Raw genomic sequence first — 23417 nt, 5'->3', positions numbered from 1 at the left:
CTTGTGTATATAGATCTGGGAAAGACTTCGTGATGGCCTTAATGAAAACTGATCAGTGGACTAATTCTTGTCCACTAGGACTTCACCCTGATGGAAGTGTTCCTGTGAACCTTTCTCCACGACTGAGGAATCTAATACACGAGCAAGTATGTCAAGAATAGTCTTGCTTGCAGAAGCTTTATTTGGAGTTGTATCCTTGTCTCGAGTCTCAACTATGTTATACAATTTTCCCTGCAGATTTCTGTAGCTAACATTCAGTTGCATATTTTTAGTCATATTTCGTGATGAGAGTCATTTTACAGTTTTTTTTTTTTGGGCTTCCTTTAACTATTTTTGGCCCTTTTCATTACTATCTGTGGTGTTATGTTCATGAGTTTTTTCAGGAGTAGTTCGTTTGTTCTAATCGGGATATATGCTTCAATGCTCAGTAAACTCTTGTTAGTCTATCTTTATATTTGGGTATTTGAACTCTGCAAATGTCTTTTGTTCATGTCTCCATTTACCAAATTTGCATCTTTTCATTCTAGCTCAATATGAAGATTTTACTTATGGGATGTAGTTGTGTGGCTCCATACGGCAATGGATTAAATGTTCAATTTTTTTATTGTTTCATTTGTGGGGACCAAGATAAGTGACGTGCTTATCTCTTATCCTGTTAATTAAGAATGGATATCATTGAAACTCCAATAGAATGAAACTTTAAATTGGATCCGAAAATTCTAGTCCATATTTCAAAATTGCAGGATGCTCGAGCTCATGTCATCATGAATATTCAGGTTGATTGGTTGTGTCAAGATACTCCCCACCCTTTTGTTCGTGGCTACTTGTTGTAGTCGTGCTGTTACTTTTACTCTTTATAGGATGTAAAGTCATGCTGTGATCCTCTCTAATTTTTAAGTGATCTATCTCTATCTTTTATAATTGAAGCCTGCTGAGATTGTGAGAAATGACGGTTAGCCTTTGTTAGTTAGCATGCTTTGTGCGGCCCAAAAAAATGAGTTTCATCAATAGATTATAAAATGGTTCGAACACATCCATATTCTATTCAACTGTAAAAGAGTCTAATATGTGAAATGTTGCCATTTATTTATTTACTGCAGTTTTTAGATGAACTTCATCGCCAGCCCACGCCATTTTCATTATCTATGGCCTCTCTCCCAGCAGCAGAATCAGTTGTTGACTCTTTTCCTCTGAGGTGTCACAAAATGGTTGACACCGCTGATGGTGGTAGTAATACTGAACAGTAAGTCTCTTTGTTCCTACTATCAAGTTACCTTGAAAAAATGTTAGGGTGCATAAATTAGGTCAAATTAGAACCTTGGGGGAGATCTCTTCATGACTCTGTCATTGTGAATATAGTTAATTAGTTTGCTAAACTATGACCTAAGTGAATTTCATCAATTTTTTGTTGTTGTTGTGTGTTGCTGTTTTTGTTTTGTTTTTGGTGATCTGAGAAAATTGTTTTTATTAAAGCAAATTATGCTATCTTCCTTTGAGGGTTTTGAAATACAATCACCAACAGCGGCGGAGCCTCATGTAATTGTGCCCCCCTCACTTGGAAAAAGTGACATGTTTGGGAGTGTAGGTTTTTATATTTTCCAATTTGTATCTTTTACTTATTATACTTTGCACTTCATTATTTTCATATTTTAAAATTTAAATCCATTTCAATCTTACTTTTTTAGTCAAGATCTATTGAAATTTTTTAACTTAGCCTCATGAATATTAGCCCACAATTTCACTGTACCTAAATACTAATATTATTTATTAATTGTTTAAAAATAGAAAACAATCTAATATGACTAAATAGACTCACTCCTCGTCCTAAATATTACTCAAAGACTAGTTAAAAAAAAGCAAGATAAATAATGAATTTACAATTGAAAGTTGGATAGGGAATAAAGAAAGAAAAAAAGAGAAATAGTTGATTTGGAAGAAACGAAAATGCCTTTCTTTTATCGAGAATCCTAGCTCTGTCATTGCCTCTCCGACCTAGGATCCTGGCTTCGCCACTGATTACCAATTTCTACAGAAACTTCCCTTCTACTAACAGACTGTTTACAAAGCTTGTATCCCACACAGTATTCATCTTGAAATTCAGAATAGCATAATTTAATGCAGTACGAATCACCAAAAGACAAAATGCTTATGACAACTTAAAATATGAGAGGTGTTAGTTTGATTTTCACGTAACCAGAGGGGCTGAGCTAGGTTTTATGAATTTCATCAGGAGAGTCTAGTGTAAAACTGAACCTGAAGGGATGTGCAAACTTAGTTCTCAGATTGCAAACAAGTTGTCAATCTAACGGAGAAATTTTTGGACTGTGAATTGTACTCAATTGTAAGATTCATAAAAATGAAAAATTGCTAGAAATATGTCATAGAATTGATGTATATATCTGTAAAATAAACAAACAACCCAACAAAGTTGACCGAAGAATTGAAATATGTCATCATCAAAACTGACAAATTATTTACAAGCTAAGTATCAATGACACCTGTAACTGTTTATTTCCTGTTTATTTCAAAACCAAAGGGGAGGTGAGTGTGATTTGTCATTTATTTATTCTTAAAAATATATTAGCAGTTGAGAATTGTTCCTTTTGTCAACTGTTTGTTATGATGATCAACTTGCTAGATGTTACATATGCCTGGTGGAGTATGAAGAAGGGGACAAAATTCGTGTTCTGCCTTGCAATCATGAGTTCCACATGGCATGCGTTGACAAGTGGCTTAAGGAGATACATGGGTATTGTCATTAAAACTTGATTCTTCATTCTTTTCTATTCTTTCTTAATTCCATTATTACTGCAATAATCATTTTTCCACGTCTGCTCTTTCCCCAGTATATGTCCCCTGTGTCGTGGAAATGTCTCTGAAGGGTTCACCGAGTCTTCTGCCTCAGACACACAAACGTCATCTCACTGATTTTGTGTATGTGCGATTGTAAATATTAGCATCATTTCCGCTCCTTGGTAATGATACGCCTAATGCTTTTATTAGTATGAGATTGTAACTGAATTGTTATGCTTTTCCCTGAAAAATAAAAATTGTATAATTTTACTTCAAGGAAATCCGGGAGCTGCGGGAAATTCATGGCGATGCTTGGTATGACAAATTTTTTTTTTTTTGTTGGGAAAATCGCTATTATTCCCTCTAGAAGAATTCTAATTACTCAAAAATCCCATGAAATGAAGAAGTCTGGAAAGACCTTGGTGTAAATAATTTTTGTTGCCTAATTATTTGACTACATCTGATCTGATGTGTTGAACTCATTTTCCTTCTCTGCATCTTCCAACTACACACCTCAGATTGGCAAAGAAGGTATCGGCATTTCTTTCGATTTCAGTCCTCCTTGGCTGACCAGAAGCACCGTCATCAACCCCCACGCAAGTTTCATGGTAGCTAGCCATTATTGCCTGCTTCTTTCTGTCATGAAAATAGGAAGAAAATAATGCGACACTTGCCCCTTTGAATGTTGTTTCTTTCTCCCCTTGAATAAGTTTCGCTGACTGCAAAGAATATTGCTTCTAATTGAGGGCAATGGTAGACCTTTTGCAGTTACAACTAAATTGCTATATATGTAAAGATAAACTTTCAATCACTTATTTAAATAGTTTATTTTGTATCTGTTGTTTCTTTTTTTTTTTCTTGGATTATAAAAAGTCACTTGTTTATGGAACGATAGATTCCACAATTTATGGCAATTTAGTTGCAGTTTAAAGTTGTTTGACTATTTTTTATTTAATAATTTTAGAAATAAATTTAGATAAAATAATTTGCAATTATATTTTTATTAATATGTTAAATTATTAAGTTTTATCATATGTAAATTTTTATGTAAAATTTATCATATTAATATTTTTATGTAAAATATTAATTAACTACTTTTTCATTCTTGTTTTTCATGTTCAGCCAACTATAAAAAATAAAATCATCACATCTTTTTTTCTATTTTTTCCTGTCCATTTTCTCCTTTATTTTCTTTTGCAAGCTCTTTCTTGTTAGCTAGCTACTTTGTTTATATGTACCCAGTGTTATACTAAATGGGAAATAAACATATGGATCTATAAATTGATGAAGACAAAAATCTTCTGAAAGTGTTCATAGGATGGGAGTGGGACAAGGGGAATTTGGATTCTTTTACTTGAAGAACAGTGTTCTTCAGTTCTTACAATAGATGTAAATATTAATAGTAATCAATTAATCACAATTCCTTTTGGGTGGGCCTACTAAACATGAACACGAAGATATTATGGTTACAAGGCAAGCTTGCCATAATTCATGAGTAAATGTATATTTTTGTTTTTAAAATATTCTCTAAGGAGTATTTTTGAAGAAATTAAAACGGATTATTTTTTGCCCTTATCATCAAATTTTCAATATTGACTGTTAGAAAATGCTAATTGATATTCTAAAATTAACTATTAAAGAATTTAATGACAATTTAATGACAAGGACAAAAATATTCTATCTAATAGGTTAAGGGTATTGAGTGCTTCTCGAAGAATATTTCAACAGCAAGAATACACATTTACCCTATAATTCATTGAGGCATCAATGCTTAATCAATTCCACTTACTATGAGAAAATGGATTGATGGTACTGCTCCCAAATGGGTTGATATTATTATTATTACTATGATGTTGATGAGGATGAGCAAAAAGATTTGGGTGAAAATTTTCTCCATCTTCATCAAAGGTTGCCCAACGCTTTGATCTGTTGTTGCTGTGCTTCTCTCTAGCATTGCTTCTCATGTTTTCCATTTCTCCAACATGCTCTTTGAATTCTTTCTTCACCACTTCCAGCACTACATCTCCATATTTTTCACACCAAGACCTTCATCACAGCCATAAAAATAAATAAATAAATATATATATATATATATCAGATGTAATGTAATTTTATAAACTATAAATAATAGTACCTCTGTTCTAAATTATAAGATATTTTTAAAGAAGATTCGATATATTCTCTCTCTTTAAAATAAAAATAAGGTTTCATTAATGATATTTTTTCATTATTAACTTTCTCATATGTTCGCTCTCTTTAATAATCTTTTATAAATAGAGTATTAAATGGAGGGTATTTTTAAAAGCTTATATTTTTGTCTTGAGAAAAATAAGTTACAAAAAATGTAAAGTATATTTAATAAGTTTTATCTGTACATGATAAAATGCATGATAAAAGATATGTCAAAAGAAGCAAAAAGAAGAATATTATCTTTTATGAGTTTATGAGTCATTATCTTTTATAATATATATATATATATATATATATTATTAAGCTTAATTTTATCTAATGCATATAACTTTTCATATTAGTTTAAGTCAAACTTAAATTTGGATAACCTATATCCAACCCAACATTAAATTGGTGGCTATCAATGCATAAACTTATATTCAAAATATTTAAAACAAAAAACAAACAAAAGCTTTTTCAAGAAAACAATAACCTTTTTGGCCTTTTGCGGCAAATGCTACAAATAGTTAAAATTTTTCAAGATATTGCATGAACTTATATTCAAATTATTAAAAACAAGAAACAAAAGCCTTTTCAGAAAAACAATAATATTTTTTTCTTTTTGAGATAAATGCTACAAATAGTCAAAAAATTTCAAGATATTGCATGATAGAAAATAATTATAGAGATAATTTAATTTTATATAGAAATCAATCTCAATATTATAATAAAAGTGGAGCATTGTCAAGTCATCATCTAAAAATTGATATGATAGAAATCTATACTGAGACCATGAGGATGCCAACTAGCTTCACTTTATAATTACTGGAAATCTAGGTTGCTATACTTGTGTGGGACAATTAAGCTACATCATACTCCCTCTGCATATCACAATATATGTTATAGGTAATTAATTCATATTTTACAATATATATATATATATATATGTATATGACTTTGAGTTTTTCCAGTAACATGTGCAATGTTTTTAAATATATACTCCCTTTATTTTAAATTATAAGATATTTTTAGACAAAATTCGCATACCAATAAATCTCATTAAATACACTTAATAATTTTTTTTTCAAAATAAAAAATAAACTTTTAAAAATATCCTTTATTTAATAACCTTAAATTTACACTTAATTAGTGTTAAATAAAGAGAAATAAAGGATAATATATGAATAAGCTCATTTAATAAAATCTTAATTTTCTCAAAGTGTTTTATATTTTGAGATGCAAATCTCTCCTAAAAGTGTCTTACTTAAAGACAAAGAATAAAAAAAATCAATGGTATAAACGGTAAAAGAAAATTTACCAAATGCAACTTATATCCAAAGAGAATATTACTATAAAATGCTTATGTGGAGGAATGTTACTAAGAGCTCAACAAAAAAATATGGCAATATCATGATTCTTGTAAAGAGCCGTGACATTCCTAAGCCTTCTAAGTAGGAGGCTAGAACCTTAATTTTAATTTTAAAATAAAAAAGTGTATCATTGTTCAAAACGTGAGAAGGCTAGTTATACTCACAAGACTTATACTCTCTCCAATCCTTTTTATAAAGATCTATTAATAACTAATTTGTTTAATTACCATCACTAAAAGTACAGGAGTTTATTTAGCTAGTGTATTGACCAATTTAATAAAATGCTTTGTTTATGATCTTGATTATGGCTCGACTAAAGTTTTGATCATCAATCATTGAATTAATATTTGACTGATTTAATGACTGACTTTAGACAAATCATGCTGTATTATGAAATATGTAGGATGTCCTTATAAATAGTTTTTGGAATGGACTGCTCACTTTTATATATGTTACTTATGCAGCATAACATGTTACTGAACCTAAACTTTCATGAGTTTACTTGTTACAACTCTAACAGTATAAATAGTCAGAGTTTAACTACAATTTTAATTTGAAAAAAACAACTTTTATCATGGAGTTGTGTAGAAATTTCTTCATAAAGATTAGCAACTTACTTTGGAAAGTAGTTTTTCAACTCGGCCTTGTCCACTGGAAGTTTTGTAGAAATTTCTTCCATTTGATCATTCCTGTTTATTCAACCCGAATCATTGTTGTTAGATGCTATATAATCTAAACTAAAAAAAGAAAAGAAAAGGAAGAATATAATTGTTGGTCCTCATACTTCTAGCATATTTTGATATTAGTTCTTCTTCTTCTTTTTTTCCCCAAGGTTTGAAGTCCCTTGAATTTCATCTACATGCAACACTAGCCATATATTTTAAAACGTGACCATAATAACTTAATGATTGCTGACATATGCGCATATACTCTGTTCTAACTCATTATAATTTTTCAACAGAATTAAAAAAAGTTATGCATTTAACTATGTCATTATAAGGATTAATGTTATATAAAACTTAAAAGGATTTGGAGTAATGAAAAAAAGTATAGGAATTAATATCAAAATACACTAATTTTAGTATAGGGACCAAAACTTGTATTTTGCCTAAGGAAAATAATAATAATAATAATAATAATAAGGATGTTTGTTGAGAAGACATACGAAAATTGAAGACTTGGTTTGTAGTGCTCAGTTCTGTCTGGATTCTTGACAGTTCTTTCTTTATCTTCTCCCCCAAAACCTAATAATCACACGCAAGAATTGGTTCAACAAGCAGAATCACTTTGTTATTCAGAGATTGATGATGAAGATGAAAATGAAAGAACTCAATCAATCAAACCTTATCTATGAAAAAATCAGATGGTGAGCCATCAGAATGCAGCTTCTTCTTAATCAACTTGGTGTCTGGTCCTTCTCTAAGAGTTCTTATGGTATTATTAGCTTGAGACGACGCTGTTTCATCTCCTGATTCACTCTTCTTCCATTTTTTGAACCCATCAAAACCCATTGATGCTTTATTGCTGCTTCATTTCCCTCTTTCTGGTCCTTCTGGAACAGACTCTTGAACGGCTTCCTCTTCAGCTTTTCTGCTGCACCAGAGCTTTCCTTCATGGGTTCTGGAGGTCCACTTTCCTCCATGAGAATCGAGCTTTGTTTTCCCTTTGAATCCATACCCAAAGAAGCCGATTCAAATATACTCTTCTCTGTTCTGTTGTTTCCAGATTTGTAAGCAGACATGAAGCCGAAAACAGAGGCTGATCCTTTAATATTCTTTGATTTGTTCTTTGAGTTTATGTTCTCTTTAAAGCATTGTTCGTCCTTCAAGTCAATCACTGACCATTCTTCTTCTGAATTCTCCTTCGTGTCCTTCGATCCTCCAACGATCACATCTCTGGCTTCAATCTCAGCCCCTTGAACTGCCAATCTCTGAAGCAACGGCCTCTTCGAAGAATGGTACTCTTCCTCGGAAATGCATTTCGCATAAAGAAGCTCCTAAAATCAAAACAAACAAAACACACAAAAGGGTATCTAATTCAAGATCTGACCCTCTTCGTGAAACATTCAGGTGAGTAAAAGAGTTTTAACCTTTACGCATACCTGCAAGAAGAGTAATTTATCCCTTAACACGACAGGGTGTTCGTGATCTGGCGGAGAAGCGATGAGTTTCTCGAGCAAATTTGTTCTGAAAGAGACAACCTCGGATTCAGCTACAATCCCTTCTTTGTGAAGACCCATGAGATTGAGAATCTGGTGGAAAGAGTCTTGCTGCCATTTGAGGTTGTCGGATTGCAGCTTCGACAGCTTCAGCTCCGACGCCGGCAAGCACCGTTTCTTGAAGCTGAAAGGGAGGATGGTCTTGCACAGAGACGTAATGGAGTCTTGGAGGGTGGAGTAGTAAGCGGGTGTGTACGAGTACACCATTTTCGAATTACTGTTATCAGATCGAGGACGAGAATAGGTGAGAGATTCGACGACAAAAGATTGAAGCTTTATTTTCCACAAACTCGTTCACCTTTATTGTAGATTTTGGGGTTTTGAATGTCAATTCAATGAAGGGCGTTTTCTGTAAACGGTGCTTCAGAGGATTGGGTTGGGAATTTGAATTAGAGACGATGAGCTCTTGAGTAAACGGTCACTTGAGTTGAATATGAAGCTGAAATTAGCCGTTGGGGGTGAGGTGGCCGTTCACATACATGGGAGCTAACAACGGCGTCGTTTTAAACAAATAAGATTTTCCTGAGAAAAATTGTACATTGATGTTTTTTTCCCCCCAAAGTAAATTAATGTTTGTTAGGTAATGTATTTTTGTTCCTCATAGATATTCTTTTATTTGAGACAATCATGTTTAAAGCACGATTAGCCATTAAATATAAGCATTTTTTTTGTGAGTATTCGAACTTCAATTCATCATGTTATAAGGAATTAACCTCTCCTTTGATCCCAACTCTAGTTGGTCATTAAATAATCTATTTACTCTTAATGTAGACAAAAATATTATTTGTATAAATATTGGAATTGAATTTTGAAGAAAATAATTATTAAATAAAATATCATAAATCTTCAAAATTTAATTTAAAATTATTAACATGAGATTTTAGATATAAAAAATGACTATTATATATTCACTTTATAAATATTCAAATAAATAAAAAATAAAAAATATTATATAAATCAATTTAATATCAATATATAATAATATCAAGTTAAAACAACAAATAATATATATATATATATTTTCGGAAGCATTCTCAAGAGAATTATAAGCACTTTGACGGTACAAAACGTCAATATTAAGAGATTTATTTCAACCTCAACATGGATGTACGTGAGTCTCTCCTTATAGATATTAAACAAAACAAAACAAAACAAAACAAAAATCTTGGAATGATTATGAATGCAACCTGTGATGACTGCAATCGTTATTGGAGAGACATTGAATTATTGATCATTTGTCCTACAAAAATGTGATGGTGGGAAAATGTCCCAACAACATCTCGGACCTTTTGATTTGAGCGCGTCATCCTGACACAGGAGCTAGGGTTGTGTATCCTGCAAGGCCATTAAGGCCAAAACCTTAGGCCTCAAAAAATTTAAACTTACACCCTATATACCGATCAATATTTTTCTGTTAAGCATTGATCTTGGTTAAATATTTTCAATAAGAATTTATTTCTTGCTAATACCTTATGTAACCTGTTATCATTTTTGCATTAAGCATTAATATTATATCATTTTCATTATCAATATCAATCTCATTCTCTATATCAATTAATCACTCTCTAACTTAAAGGGTGACAAGCATATATTATATTAAAAGATTAAATTCTTTTTTTTAATCAAATAGGAACCCTTCATAATAATGAAAAGGCAACTACAATAACCTAAAAGAGAGACAGATCATTCATCAATCACCTTCATAAATTCAAGGAGGGAATTAGTCAAAGATACAATAATGCCGCTCTAAAACATGAGGTTTTTTTTTTTTTTTAATGTAAATGGCAAGCCTAAAGCTTGAGATTTACATTACAAGAAAACACACAACTTAGGTAACGATTGACCTATCTTCGCATAGCATAGCGTGCAAGTCATCCAGAATTACATGGACAAATTTTATCCTAGGATTAGATCCATGACTATCTCTAGCAAGGTGATCAGCTCATTGAAGGACTTCCCTATAAGCATGGTGCATCTCCACCTCGAGGACACTATAAATGAGGTCTCGTGTAGCATTAATTTCTTCTTTCCAAGGGTGATTAGCTATATAATCTTGCAAAATCGTGTTAATGGTGTCCAAGGAATCAAAGTAAAGATGAAACCTATGAAACCTAGTTGTTTACATGCCTCTAATCCTGTCTTAATTGCCAATAGTTTTGCAACCACAACCAGAACGTCTCCTAAGTCTCGTTTGAACCCACAAACCCAATTGCCATTTGAGTCTCAAAGAAGCCCACCAAAGGCAACATGGTGCCAAGGGTTAATTGAAGCATGCACGTCTGCTCGAATGGTATTACTAGGTGGAGAGATCCAAGTACAATCCGATGCAATGGAATATGGTAGAATGATGTGCTTTGGTGTTCCAACAGCAATGTGCTTGTGCATATGATGCATACAACTATGGATTAACTCCTTAGCAGTGAGTTGAGAACTTTTAAAAATAGATTTGCATGCGTTCTTCCACAGTAGCCAACAGCCAAAACCAAATAGCTTCGTTCGTCCAAGGCCATTTTGAAGAAGCACTCCTAGCTAGGTTGTGTTTTGCATTCCAATCAAACCATTCCTGTAAATAACAATTAAAAAATCTAAGATAAAAGTTAATAGAAATCAAGTTTGGCCAAAAATCCTTTACAACAGCGTAATCCCTAAGAATGTGTAAAATAGTCTCTTCACTATGACACTCAAGGGAGCATTCATCAATGGGTGAAAGTCTCATTTTGGCTCTTGGTGAATTAGTAAGAAGTCTCTCTTAAAGAGCTTGTCAAAGAAAGAATTTAACCTTTTCTAGAAGTGACAATTTCTAAATTTTTTTTTTTAAAGATATCTCGCTATTGAGTCATACTTGTGATAAATAAAGTTATAGTCGAATTTAACCCTAAATCTACCATCTGGGGAAGCTCTCTAAGAATAGGAATCAGAGTTAGAAAGGCAAGAAGGAAGGACAATACAAATATTGTTCACAACCCACTCGAGCAAGAAGCTTTTACAACCCATAATATTATATAAGCCATTCAGCTGCACAAAGTCAATGACGCTAGCATGAGGATTGAGGAAACTATGGTTCTTGTCCACAAGGGTGAATAAAGGTTGATCTATTGGGGTCCAAAGGTCCCACCAACACTTGTTATCCAAACCATTACCCTATTTCCTCCCAAGACTAGAATAAAACCAATCCTAAACATCTAGGATTGCTTGCCAAACACAAAATGAGGATCGTTTCTTGCAAACAGAAGGTAGATGGGGATCACTACAACCATAGTTAGTCTTTAAGCAGTTGATCCAAAGAGTGGACAGCTGTGTGAGAAGATTCTAACAAAGCTTTATGCATAAGGCCATGGCTATAAAGTTTTTAAAACCCAACCCTCCATGTTGCTTATTCTCCTTAACCATTTTCTAGGAAATAAGATGCACCTTCCTCTAAGACATGAGCTTTAGTTGCTCACGAGTGCGCACTACTAATGACATCTCTGTAAGCAAAACTAATAAAACAAATCAATCCCTATTAATCACATTATAAGTATTTAAAATAATGTCAGCATGCCAAACGCAACAAAAGAGACCCTTCCAGAGCTTCTTACTAACCTATATCGATTTGGGAGGCTTGTTAATTGATCAGAAGGAATCGAAGAATAAAATGTTTGCTCACATCAACAGAAATGAATAAGAATGTGAAGGCATTGTTGACAAAATCCAGCAGAGAACGAAAAATAAAGTGGAAGGTGGCGAGAAGCTCAAGTCACAAAAGCCAAGATGCCAAGTGAGGCTTTTGAGCTCAACATTAGCAGGGAGAGATTTTATTGGAGAAGGAGAGAAGCTGAGGATTTTAGAATCAAGCTCGATTAGCCTCTAATCTTCACAAAATAATCTATGGGCTAAATTGAAACTGAGGGCACTCGAATAGGGAAAAACAAATAATAGAACAGAGTAAGAGAGGTGAAAAGATAGAGATGATAGACATTGCTTTACAAGGCTTGAGATTTATCAACTGTTTTTTTTTTTTTTTTAGTTTGAAAAGATAGAGTTTTTAAATTTAAAAGAAAAAAATAAGAGGGAGTTTTTTTCTAGACCCAAAATCACGACACACAATCCAAAATTAAGCCAACGCTTTATTTTCCTTGAGGCATGGCTCTATAAACAGTACCACTAACTCTATGAACAGTATTATGAGTCAGCAGCTACACTAAGCCACTTTCAGGAATTGGCTTCAACCATTTTGTTATATATGATATATTGATGATTACTCCTATTATAATTATCTAATTTTTTTTATAAAAATCATGCTTTTAAATAGGGGTAACTTAAAAAGTTATATTTAATTTTTAAACAATCTTAGTGATTTAACTATATCCCTTGAATGCTTGTAAGATGGTTAAAAGTTTCATATATTTAGAACCTAAAAGAGTATTAAATAACTATAGATAGATAGATGGAATTATCAACTTGTCTGGACATAAATTAAAAACAAAGTAACCTTGGCTGATTGGATCCGGCATTCCTATGCATGAAGAATCCAAAACAATTTTTAATTTCTTTTCAAGAACTTTGAACAATACTTATCCACCTGGATGCAATTCAAATTCATATTTAATTAGTATTAGCTAGTCTAAATTGAAAACAAAATTGTAATTGGATTCTGCTATTCAAGTTTACCCAGTCGTTTTCTTTTTTCAAGGTCTTTCTCAACCATTGGCCGACCTTGCTTAAAGTGTCCCTGTTTCATTGTTTTATTTTTTTTAAAAAAATAACAACAGAAAAAACGAGGAATCCGGCATCCTAATTTCTACGAAGGTCTTTGTAATTTACTAATAAAAACACCTTATACATTTAAAATATTTGTTTTTAAGGTTAATGAACATCACAGATTCTAAATTATTATTTGAATAATATCTTGAACTGTGAACTCTTGAAATGAACATCCTAAATCTTGAATTATTACTCAAATGGCAAACTACTCCTGCTACTTTTGACTTCGAATGACCTAGTCAAATGCTGATGTGGCACTAATTTTCTCTTGACACGTGGCATGATAGTTGAGCTACAAAATGGTTAATGTTGTACGGATAAACGGTGGGAGATAGTTTGCTCAAAATTTACAAGTTGACGAGCGTTTTTGTTTATTTTAAGAATTCATGATCTAAGATGCTATTCGAGTAATAATTTGAGGTTTAAAATGCTCATTAACCCTTATTTCTAATATGAATTTTCTATATATTATTTATTCTGTAATAAAATTTTGTTATTCATATTATTAATATATTAAAATTTAGTTATTTTGATTTGGTTGGATAAAAATATATTACCTATAAATGAATGTTACTTTTTTTTTTTCCGGGGGCCAAAGATGAATGTTACGTTATAAACTTTTAAGAATCCAAAGTGACATATGACTTTACTTATGCATCACCGAAATTAACGATTCATCTTCCTGTGGGATCTGATTTGTGATAGGTAAAGGTAGGTAGGGAAGTTGTATCAAAGGCTTCATGAAAAATCTCAAAAGCCATATATAGCTGCATTGTTGTGAAATTAAGTGGTACTTTTCAAGGTTTTTATATATGCTAATGAAGAGCTTCCATATTTTCTGATCACTTAACATCACTGTTTCTCAAAAAATAATTAACAAAAATCAGATTCGACCTTTTAAAAAAAATTAACAAACATTATAAAATTATTTAACTGATGCATTCTTGTAGAGGTTGTCACTTGTCTGGCTCAAATAAATCTATAAAAGTAAGTTGACAGTTTTAGGGAGAACAATATAGTGATTCAATTAGTGAGATTAATTTAACAAAAAAAAAAAGTCCACAATTAGAGCTCGATGTTCAAGTATACCAGGTATGCAAATTTTAACCCATGATATAATAATCACCATAAGGTTAAATCAAAATATTTTTTTTAGGATTGATTCGTCCAATGTTTTAGACCTGCCGCGCTTTAATTGTAGATTTAATGGGCCTAGACTAATGTAAATTGAGCCGAGTAAACTCAACTTTTGATCAATTTTAGATTAAACCAGGCATTTGTGGTAAATCTAAATGTCTAAATTTTTTTTTTTATGTAACTAAATGGACCAAATATTTAAAAACTTTTTCATCACTTCGTCACGTTCAAAACTCAGTTCAGATTTATATAGTACACATTCTCATTTAACGGAAGGTGCTGATTGATATTTTGCAAATCACCATCCATATGCCTGATATGTCAAACAAGAAACCTATCAATTCATCATCACAATCCCCGATCCCTACAAAGAGAAACAAAAGTGCAGAACCTTAATGGGATGGTAAATCTAGTGAGAGATGACAATGGAAGTTCTGCAACATGGGCAATAATTGTTATTTTGCAGCCATGGCTCCAAGCAGCTGCAGTGAAACCTGTGAGCACAAGGAAGATGGGTCAGTGTCTCTCCAATCTTGAATGACTCCAAGCACACAGCACAATCCTCTTGATCTGAAGCCTTCCAGCTCAGTTTCCTCCAATTGAACATCATCCTTGATCCACCACTTTTCTTTGATCCGTATACCTCTATGTGTAACTCTGGTCTTCCTTCTCTGCATTTCTCCTTCTCTTTGATGTTTTTCCTGTTAATTAATTGCAAAGCTTTATGATTTAAGCACACAAAAGAACCATATTCATAGAAGGTTTGGTCAGAAACGAATATATACTTCTTCAATCAGAACAGTTTAAGCCTTACAGATACCATCTAGACCAACCGATGTTAAGCGATATATATACTTTACAAGATTCATCTGGATTCTAATATGTTTCAGATTTGTTGTTCTACTTGCTGATTTGGTTGTTTATTTAATTATTGTTGGCCTAGAAAAAAAAATTGATCATTGATCAGTCTGTTGGCCTAGAAATTTTTTTTTTTTTGGGGGGGGGGGGGGGGAAGAGATATTAAACAAGAAGCCTTGGGTGAATGGATTTGAGATTCTACCAGAAAGAGTGAGGAAGAGATTTTTCCTTTTCCGGAACTTTTAAAACACTTATCTCGAAGGAGTCCAGATAAACGCAAGATCAGCTTTGAAAAAGATTTAGACTAATGCGTAGTTTTATTAGTATTAATTAGTCTAAACTTTAAAAGTAAAAAATGATAGTGAAGCTGTACTTGTTGACCTGCGTTTGTACAATTTTGAATCACAGATACACCGACGTCATTCTTTTCGGGTCTTAACATCAGTAAGCCAATCAAATATAGAATATAGGTCAAATTATAAAAACTATGTACAACTCACATTATTTAGTCGGAATACCTTACAAAAATCCCGTGGATTCTGGTTAATGAAGAAGAATTTTGAAATACCTTTTGTTAAGTGATTTCTTTTGAGCTGATCTTAATCTCTCATCCAATCTTTCTTTGGCTTCTCCGGCAGCTCCTGCCAGCTTCTCATCTGTTCGCGCCTGATATAATACGTTTCTTTGCTGCAGTTCATTTTCAGATTCAGAATCGAATTAAGAACGAATCACAAAAACAGAACTGTTAATCAAATCGAGAGAGAGAGAGAGAGAGAGAGAGATAAGAGCACGAACCTGCAGAGAAGAAGAGAAATGAAGGAATTCGTGGTTGCTTGAATATAAGCACAAGGAAGGTCTTCTGGTGAAATGAGGGCAATCAGAGGATGGCCCGGTCTGATGGAAGCGTCTCCTTCGAGCAGATTCAACTCCGGGAAGCATGCCAGCCATGGAAGACGAACGAGAATTGGTTTCTGGGGAAATGAGAGGGAAAATCGTGGTTTTCCCTCGAGTGAGTGAGAAAAGCAGATTCGCTCGATGAAAAGCAAATTGACAGAAGATCAAGACAAAAGACCAAAAGTACTAAATCAGATGCGGGAGACAAAACTGAGTCACGCTTCGATGGTTCGGATTTGGCACAGAGAGAGAGAGAGAGAAGAAATCAGAATTGCAGCTTCAACAGGGAAAATTTAGACCACGAAGAAGACAGTTGAGAAGTTGGAAAGAATGAGGAAGTTTCCATGAAGGTGAGTGCCAATTACGAGGTAGCTTCGTTTAAATGGGAGGTCACTCATGAGATGACCGATTTTATTTATGGACTAAGTCTTAACTTTATTATTTCACGCTCTAAATTTAATTATAAATTAATTATATTTTTTAATAATAATTTTTTTTATTATCCTATCATTTATTTATTATTTATTTATTGTTGACAGGTTTTATATTACATTTTAAAAAAGTTTTATTGTAAATTATTTAATTTTAGGTGTTCACTAATCTTTGAAATAAAGTTGAAAAAAAATACTTTTTAATTTAACATTTTATAATAAAAATATTAAAAATATAATATAGGATTCATTAATAGTATAAAAAAATGGTAGAATGAAGAGAGAAGAAATTTTTAACATTGAAGGATAAAATTAATTATAATTGAATTTAAAATATCTAATGATCTTTGGTTTAGGAAAAAATAATCCTTCATTTTTATTTTTATTTTTGAGGGTCAACAAGCATGACTGATCCCGCTCGCATAAATGCACGAGAAACGGACTGTTGGTTACTGAGCCCACTCACGTGACCCTCATATTGGAATTTAAAAGATAAATATTAAAATAAAATAATAAAACTTAATAATTTTTATGGTGTTTGAGTAGTGTTTTTCTAATGTTTTTAGGATTGATAATGATCATGATATTGATAATGCATCATATGTTTTATTAAAACAAAGTAAAAATTAATACCAAAAATAGATAAAAATTAATATAATACTTTTAATTATATTTATTATTTTAAAAATATTTTACATATAAGTTAATATAATCAATTAAATTAAAATTAATTATATTAATTAATGTTTTTTTTTTACAATCAATTGTATCCAATTAAAATTCGAATACACTCCAAGTTATTGGAGCTAGACTTGACTCTAATTCCACACCGTGGAGAGGCATTTTCTTGCTCTTACCTACTATCAAAAATCAATTCCAGCTGTTGAAAGCCATTATTATCTATGAGAATTATTAAATTGTCAAATATACCTCAGGCATAGGCACTTTGTGGCTTGTATACTGTCAAAGCAACATAAAGAATTTTATTTTTCTCTTTTATGAAATTTTTATATTTAATTTATAATCAATCTTAAGTCTAAAATAAAAGAAGAGGGTTGTTATACTCTCAAATAATCAACATAAAATTTGTTGAATCTCATATAGATATGAAAAATAAGCTTTTTTTTTTTTTTACAATGTTAGGTTGTTGCCCGTAAGTATGCACTATATGACTCTAATGCAATGACAAATGAGTTAAAGTCGCTACAATCGACGTCCAAATGTAGTGTTAAATGAGTAAAAGTTATCATGTTCTTTTGAAGAGGGTGATTAAAGAAGTTACTCTATGTGATTGAGATTAAATTTGGTACTTAAAAAGTTGAGACTTTGAATTATAAATCTATGAAGGAAGTAGAAATTATGAATTCATAGAAAAATTAATATTTTGTACCTACAAGAAACTCAAGGGCCTGATAAACAAGCTAAAATATTCAAGGTTTTCAACTTTGATTATAAAAAAAAAGTAAGCACACACAATATGGTAGATATCATTGTTGATAAGGAGTGGAAAGAAGATGTAATAGAAGTTAATAGAATTAGGGACAAAATTATTTTCTTAAAAATGATTGTTAGATGTAAAACTATCAATATAATTATCATTTATGCCTCTCATGGCTGAGGCAGAAGTCGGTCTTTACTCTTAAAATGATTGTTGGGATGTGAGACTTGAAGGAGGTGGATAATTATGCAAAAGGTGCATAATAATTTTATTTTTCTCTTTTATGAAATTTATTTATACTTAAATATATTCATTTATTTTTATATAGGTTAAATTGTTAATGTTACGATATAATTTAATTAAAATTTCTATCATTAAGAAGTATATATACGAGTTAAATAATTATAAAAATGCATGAATCACTATTATATATTATTTTTTAAGTGGACATTTAACAAATTTTTCAATATTTACATTATAAAAGGCATCCTTTATTGTCATTATACATTTAAAATTAATTTCAATTAAAAACACCAGCCAAAACATTTTTTTTTTTATTAAAATAAATTTCAGAAAATAATATCCAATATAATTTTTAATGTCTCGGCATTATCTCTCACCTATTAAGCTTGTTGATGTTGCAGTTTGGATACAGAATTGATACCTTCTACATTCTGCAATGACAAAACGTATGTTTTTAAAAAATGAATCCTTATTTATTAGGAGCATCGAGAGGTACTTATCATACACATTTGTATCATATTTCTGCAATATCTTGTCTCAGGAGATCGTCTTCATCACCCAATAATACTAGAGATCACTCTCACTAACCTCTAACCGATTTGAAAAGAAATTCTTAAGAATTAGAATAATAGTTCTTAGAGATGATGTGAAATAACAGGTTCAAAGGCAGTATAGAAAGAAACTAAATTCATTTCAATGCCAACCAAAAGCTGGTTTTGTTGTTGAAATGTATTCAAATCTTTAATGTTGACGTGAGAATTTTTTTTTTTTATGATAGAATATGATGGGCTAAAGTAATATTTTAGAGACAGTTTTACTTACAAATTTTGAAGTAAATTGTCAATCAACAATATATAAAATATATTGAAGTAATTATAATATTTTAGAATCACATCATTCTCATAGTCAATACTATTGATTAATTCTTATTTAAAAATCTCAAAACTTAAATAAAAATGTGCACACATAATTTTCTTTTACTTTATATAGTAAAATACACTAATTTTCCGTTTATTCTTTTTAATTATAGAGATATTTCTTCTAATTTTAAAACTTATGTAGGTTTTCCTTAAAAAAAAAAATCAGCACCTGATTGATTTTGATTACAAACTTTTTTTTACTATTTTTAAAATAAAGAAATAAAAAATGTTTTAGGTAAGTATTTTGGATTTAAATATTTAAAAAAATTATGTTTTTTTATTTTTGCAAAATGCACTAATATTTAATTATTAGAACAAAACTACTATAAACCACTACCCTACCGTTAATAACTAGCAACCATCATTATCAATTAACTTTTAATTTTAAAATTGTTTTTGAATTAACATAATTAAATATATTTTTTTATTTATTCTGAAAAAATAATTTTGAAAAATTTATTATAAAACTTAAAAAATGAGAATACAATCAAACAAGCCCTAAACACACACATTTATGATATTTTCCTATTTATGATATTTTAAATCTCCTAACTATTTAAATTGACCTATATTTTTATAAATTGTTAAATCATATTTTTCTACCAAAATACTTTTGTTAGCATAAATGTTGTTTAAAAAAATTATTTAGTTACCAAAAAAATTAATTTTAATACTTATAATTTTAAAATTTTCATCATATTTCAACCTTTTTAGTTATGTAAATATTTTTATATAGAGATTCTTTAAAATTTCAAATATATAAGTTGTCAAGAATAATATTTCAACATGTACATAAAAAATTAATGAATTAGGAATTTGATGCAATGAGGTAGATTAGTCATTACATTTGGCATTTATTTAATCCTCATTTTTTTATTAATTTTAATGTGATATTTCATGAAACATTTATTTAGATATTTCCATACTTATTTGTTTAAATTTAAGGAGGGAGAGAAGACAATTAAATTATGAGGTCACATTAATAATTTAAGGAGGTCCGAATGCCAAGTTTTGTATTTGGAATAAATTAGTTAGGAGAGTTCTAACCGTTTATTCTATATACTCTAGAGGATATTAGATGATGCACTTGGTGTGGAGCATACTTCTTGTGCCTCACCAAGAAAATAGAAGGTAGATATTTGTAACTTATCAAAATAGATGGTAGGTAATTATATTTTACTTTTTAAAAATTTTAAACTAGAATTCCTTATATGTTATTCAAAAATATATATTTTCAAACAATGGGTAAGAAAGGACCTAGGTCCTTATGAGAAATTTCAGAAATCCAAGGTCCTTATTCATAATTTTTTTATTCTTTGGTCCTTTTCTTGGAAGTTCACCTTTTATTTATGTTTATTTGATTACTTACATAGCTAGATACGTGTTCATCCATCTCACGGCTGGGAAACGATGGGTTGAAATTAATTATTGATTAATGATCTGGTTTGCATGTTCGAATTATCATTATATATAAATAAATGAAGATTATGAGAGACAATAATGCATATCCTATTAGGACCACTTAGTTGGGGCATTTATATTATATTATATTTATAAACCCAATGATGTTCAACCAAAGTGGTAACCTGATTAATAGATGATTCTAGGTGAAACAGATCATGATCTAATTTCAACCTATTTTGGACAGATTGGATGCAACTTATGAATAATTTTATTTATTCAATCACAGTAAACCACATATCCAATATCTAATATTCAATTCTTGGCCAAAAGATGCAGTTGTGCACATATTATTTTATATTTAGTGAATATATGTTGTGCATTTAGAATTGTTTTTTTTTTTTTTTTTTGGGGCGGGGGGGAATGTAGTGCTAGTGAGTCCCCCCTCCATGTGATCAATAATTTAAAATAAGAAGAGATAATTAAAAAAAATTCCTAAGTCATATATTGTGTGAAAATTGTAGTGAAGGGAATCAGATAATTCCTGATAAATTCGTAGATAATAAACATGTTATAATATCAATTCAACTTGTTAAAATTTTAATTGAAATTGTCATTTATGTAAGGTTTTCAAACATCTCATTTTGCAACTAATATGGTATATTAACAAGTAAAAATTCCAATTAGTAGTTTTAACAAGTCCACTTCTACACATTCAGACATAGTGATGAATGACCTTTATAAATTAACAAGTAAAACTATTAAGAATATTAGAAGAAGAGAATATTAACAATAAAAATGATGAAAACCTTGCATTAATATACCCAACTAGGGTAATTTACAAATTAACCCCAACTTTTAAGTGAAATAGTGAGGTGAGAATCTTTGTTAATCTCCCTATTGAGGTTGGGATACAACCTATTATCTAAATGCCTAACCTTTATCCTTTTGTATAGGCTTAGGCTAACAACTAACCATGATTAAATTAATAAAATGAAAAATTAAGTTAATATTTAACAAGTCCACGTTATATATAACAACTATAGAAGTTTTAATATGTAGGTGGGACTTGTTAACAAGTTATCTTTAATAAAGTGACAAATGCATATTACATTACTAAAAAAAAATAAAAAATAAAATAGTTATTTTTTTCAATATTAAACAGCTATAAATTATTGAGTAATCAAGTGTTAAATATTTTTGAAACTTTTATTCAATGGTTTTTTAATCATTTAATATTCTTGATATATTAGATGGTTTTAATTTCAACATTGTAAATGGAAATCACAAATATTAAATGGTTTTAGAGACAAAACCAATTAATATTGTGAAAATATTAAATGGTTCTATTGCCAAAATCTTTTAATATTTTTAAATATAAAACAATTTTGTAGCCAGAACCATTTAATGTTGTGACACTTTTTATTTGGTTATAATATTAAACAGTTTTATCTCACAATCATTATAGTTTTCTTTTATAACTATTTAATATTAAGATCAAATTATTTAAAATAGAAGGCTACGTTTCTAGTGACCTCCCTACATTATACATTACATATCCAAATTTCAGCACCCAAAAACAGAAATTTCAGCTAACAATAAGCACATATATATGAAATATACATTATAATATCTTTACAAAAGCTATTTACAATTTGAAGTTGGTTAACTTAAATCAATTTATGGCCAAAATAAAGCTCCAAATTTTAAAAATTAGCCTATATCATCTATGTCGATTAACTTTAAATATATACCTATATCATCTTTTTTTTTTTATTGTTGCTGCTACTAGTTGTCATAGCTAAACTAAGTTTGGAAAAATATTACATGATAGCTCTTCAAGGACTTCTTTCATTTGAGCCTCAATAAATATGTCACTATATGTATCATCGTAGTATTAAATGCAAAAACAATAATAATAAGTTAAAATCATGTTAATTAATAAAGATAATATGATGATGAGAAGTTTGAAAACATATGTGCATTGTTTGGAAGAGTCTTGATGGGAGCGTGTTAGATCATGTCCTTCATGTATTTCATGATAGCATACCTATAATTCCTGGCTTTGTTTGGTTGTTTTGAGCACTATGATCACATAATGGATAAAAAAATTTTATCAATTAATGATATGACATAAATTATAGTTGCATTGCTAACATAATTAATGATAAATATATATATCTTCATAACTATCCACGATATTACTGCATCAAAGCGATTGCTACCCTTTATTAATTATTGAAATTATTGGTTGACATTTTATGTCATACATGACAATGGCCCAAACATGCAATAGAAATGTTGATATGAGAATGTTCATACATAAAAAACCAAAATTACATACATATATGCACAAAACTTAATCAATTTATTAATCATTATCTCTACTATATGCAGCTTATTGTTAAGATTGCCACCACTAATAGGGTCAAGGTACTATACTCTCCTTATAGTTAGATTGATCACAAATAACATCCAATATTCCCCATAACAATGATTATAATTAGGAAGTGTCACGTAATTTAATTTTGAAGAAAGTGAATTATCATAAAGTAACTTACTCTTCACAATAAGATGCTATTAATATTCTATTCTTGTTAGTGCCACATTATTGGAAGTAATTAGAAAGCTTATGAGCTATTTCTAGTCTTTACTTAAGACTCATTCTGTGGTGGCCACGAGAAGAAACTACATGGGGACTGATAAGTATGATACTCTATGCTGTATCTCTTTTAGCTAGTATGGTGGTGTAAAGGTATCTTAACCGTCAAAATAAGTAGATCAATAAATGATTAATATATA

The 23417-nt window shown here is 30.5% G+C and overlaps 4 protein-coding genes across 9 annotated transcripts; 1 reads left to right on the top strand and 3 right to left on the bottom strand.

The window, feature by feature from the left end:
* The first annotated feature begins 102 nt into the window (after positions 1-102).
* LOC129309740 (uncharacterized) lies at positions 103-3688 on the top strand. Of its 5 annotated transcripts, none has more exons than XM_054951434.1 (6): positions 104-187; positions 1101-1243; positions 2639-2749; positions 2847-2934; positions 3071-3108; positions 3312-3686. In XM_054951434.1, the coding sequence occupies exons 2-6, from the start codon at positions 1222-1224 to the stop codon at positions 3407-3409; spliced, it is 357 nt and encodes a 118-aa protein (XP_054807409.1). In that variant the 5' UTR covers positions 104-187; positions 1101-1221; the 3' UTR covers positions 3410-3686. The 5 variants fall into 5 exon arrangements, 4 of the variants coding, with proteins under 4 accessions (XP_054807408.1, XP_054807407.1, XP_054807409.1 ...); XR_008592956.1 differs by having other exon boundaries at positions 107-187; positions 2847-2975; positions 3312-3685; XM_054951433.1 differs by lacking the exon at positions 3071-3108 and having other exon boundaries at positions 103-187; positions 3312-3688.
* Positions 3689-4150: 462 nt separating this feature from the next.
* On the bottom strand, positions 4151-7560 carry LOC129309991 (uncharacterized). Its single transcript, XM_054951797.1, has 3 exons — positions 7498-7560; positions 6950-7021; positions 4151-4839 (listed from the first exon to the last, which is right to left on the bottom strand). The coding sequence occupies exons 2-3, from the start codon at positions 7009-7011 to the stop codon at positions 4569-4571; spliced, it is 333 nt and encodes a 110-aa protein (XP_054807772.1). The 5' UTR covers positions 7012-7021; positions 7498-7560; the 3' UTR covers positions 4151-4568.
* Positions 7513-8970, bottom strand: LOC129309990 (uncharacterized). Its single transcript, XM_054951796.1, has 3 exons — positions 8434-8970; positions 7676-8328; positions 7513-7576 (listed from the first exon to the last, which is right to left on the bottom strand). The coding sequence occupies exons 1-2, from the start codon at positions 8755-8757 to the stop codon at positions 7762-7764; spliced, it is 891 nt and encodes a 296-aa protein (XP_054807771.1). The 5' UTR covers positions 8758-8970; the 3' UTR covers positions 7513-7576; positions 7676-7761.
* A 5657-nt stretch (positions 8971-14627) lies between these two features.
* Positions 14628-16554, bottom strand: LOC129309627 (probable E3 ubiquitin-protein ligase RHY1A). 2 transcript variants are annotated; one of them, XM_054951273.1, is made up of 4 exons: positions 16370-16554; positions 16084-16259; positions 15857-15975; positions 14628-15131 (listed from the first exon to the last, which is right to left on the bottom strand). In XM_054951273.1, the coding sequence occupies exons 2-4, from the start codon at positions 16234-16236 to the stop codon at positions 14840-14842; spliced, it is 564 nt and encodes a 187-aa protein (XP_054807248.1). In that variant the 5' UTR covers positions 16237-16259; positions 16370-16554; the 3' UTR covers positions 14628-14839. The 2 variants fall into 2 exon arrangements, with proteins under 2 accessions (XP_054807248.1, XP_054807247.1); XM_054951272.1 differs by having other exon boundaries at positions 16394-16551.
* Between the last annotated feature and the right edge of the window lie 6863 nt (positions 16555-23417).

The sequence above is a fragment of the Prosopis cineraria genome, unplaced genomic scaffold (assembly GCF_029017545.1).
Source record: "Prosopis cineraria cultivar Desert tree isolate PC_DT_omini unplaced genomic scaffold, ASM2901754v1 PC4, whole genome shotgun sequence".
NCBI classification, from domain to species: domain Eukaryota; kingdom Viridiplantae; phylum Streptophyta; class Magnoliopsida; order Fabales; family Fabaceae; genus Prosopis; species Prosopis cineraria.
The sequence above is the reverse complement of the archived record's forward strand: the minus strand, read 5'-3'. Positions and strand labels throughout refer to the sequence as shown.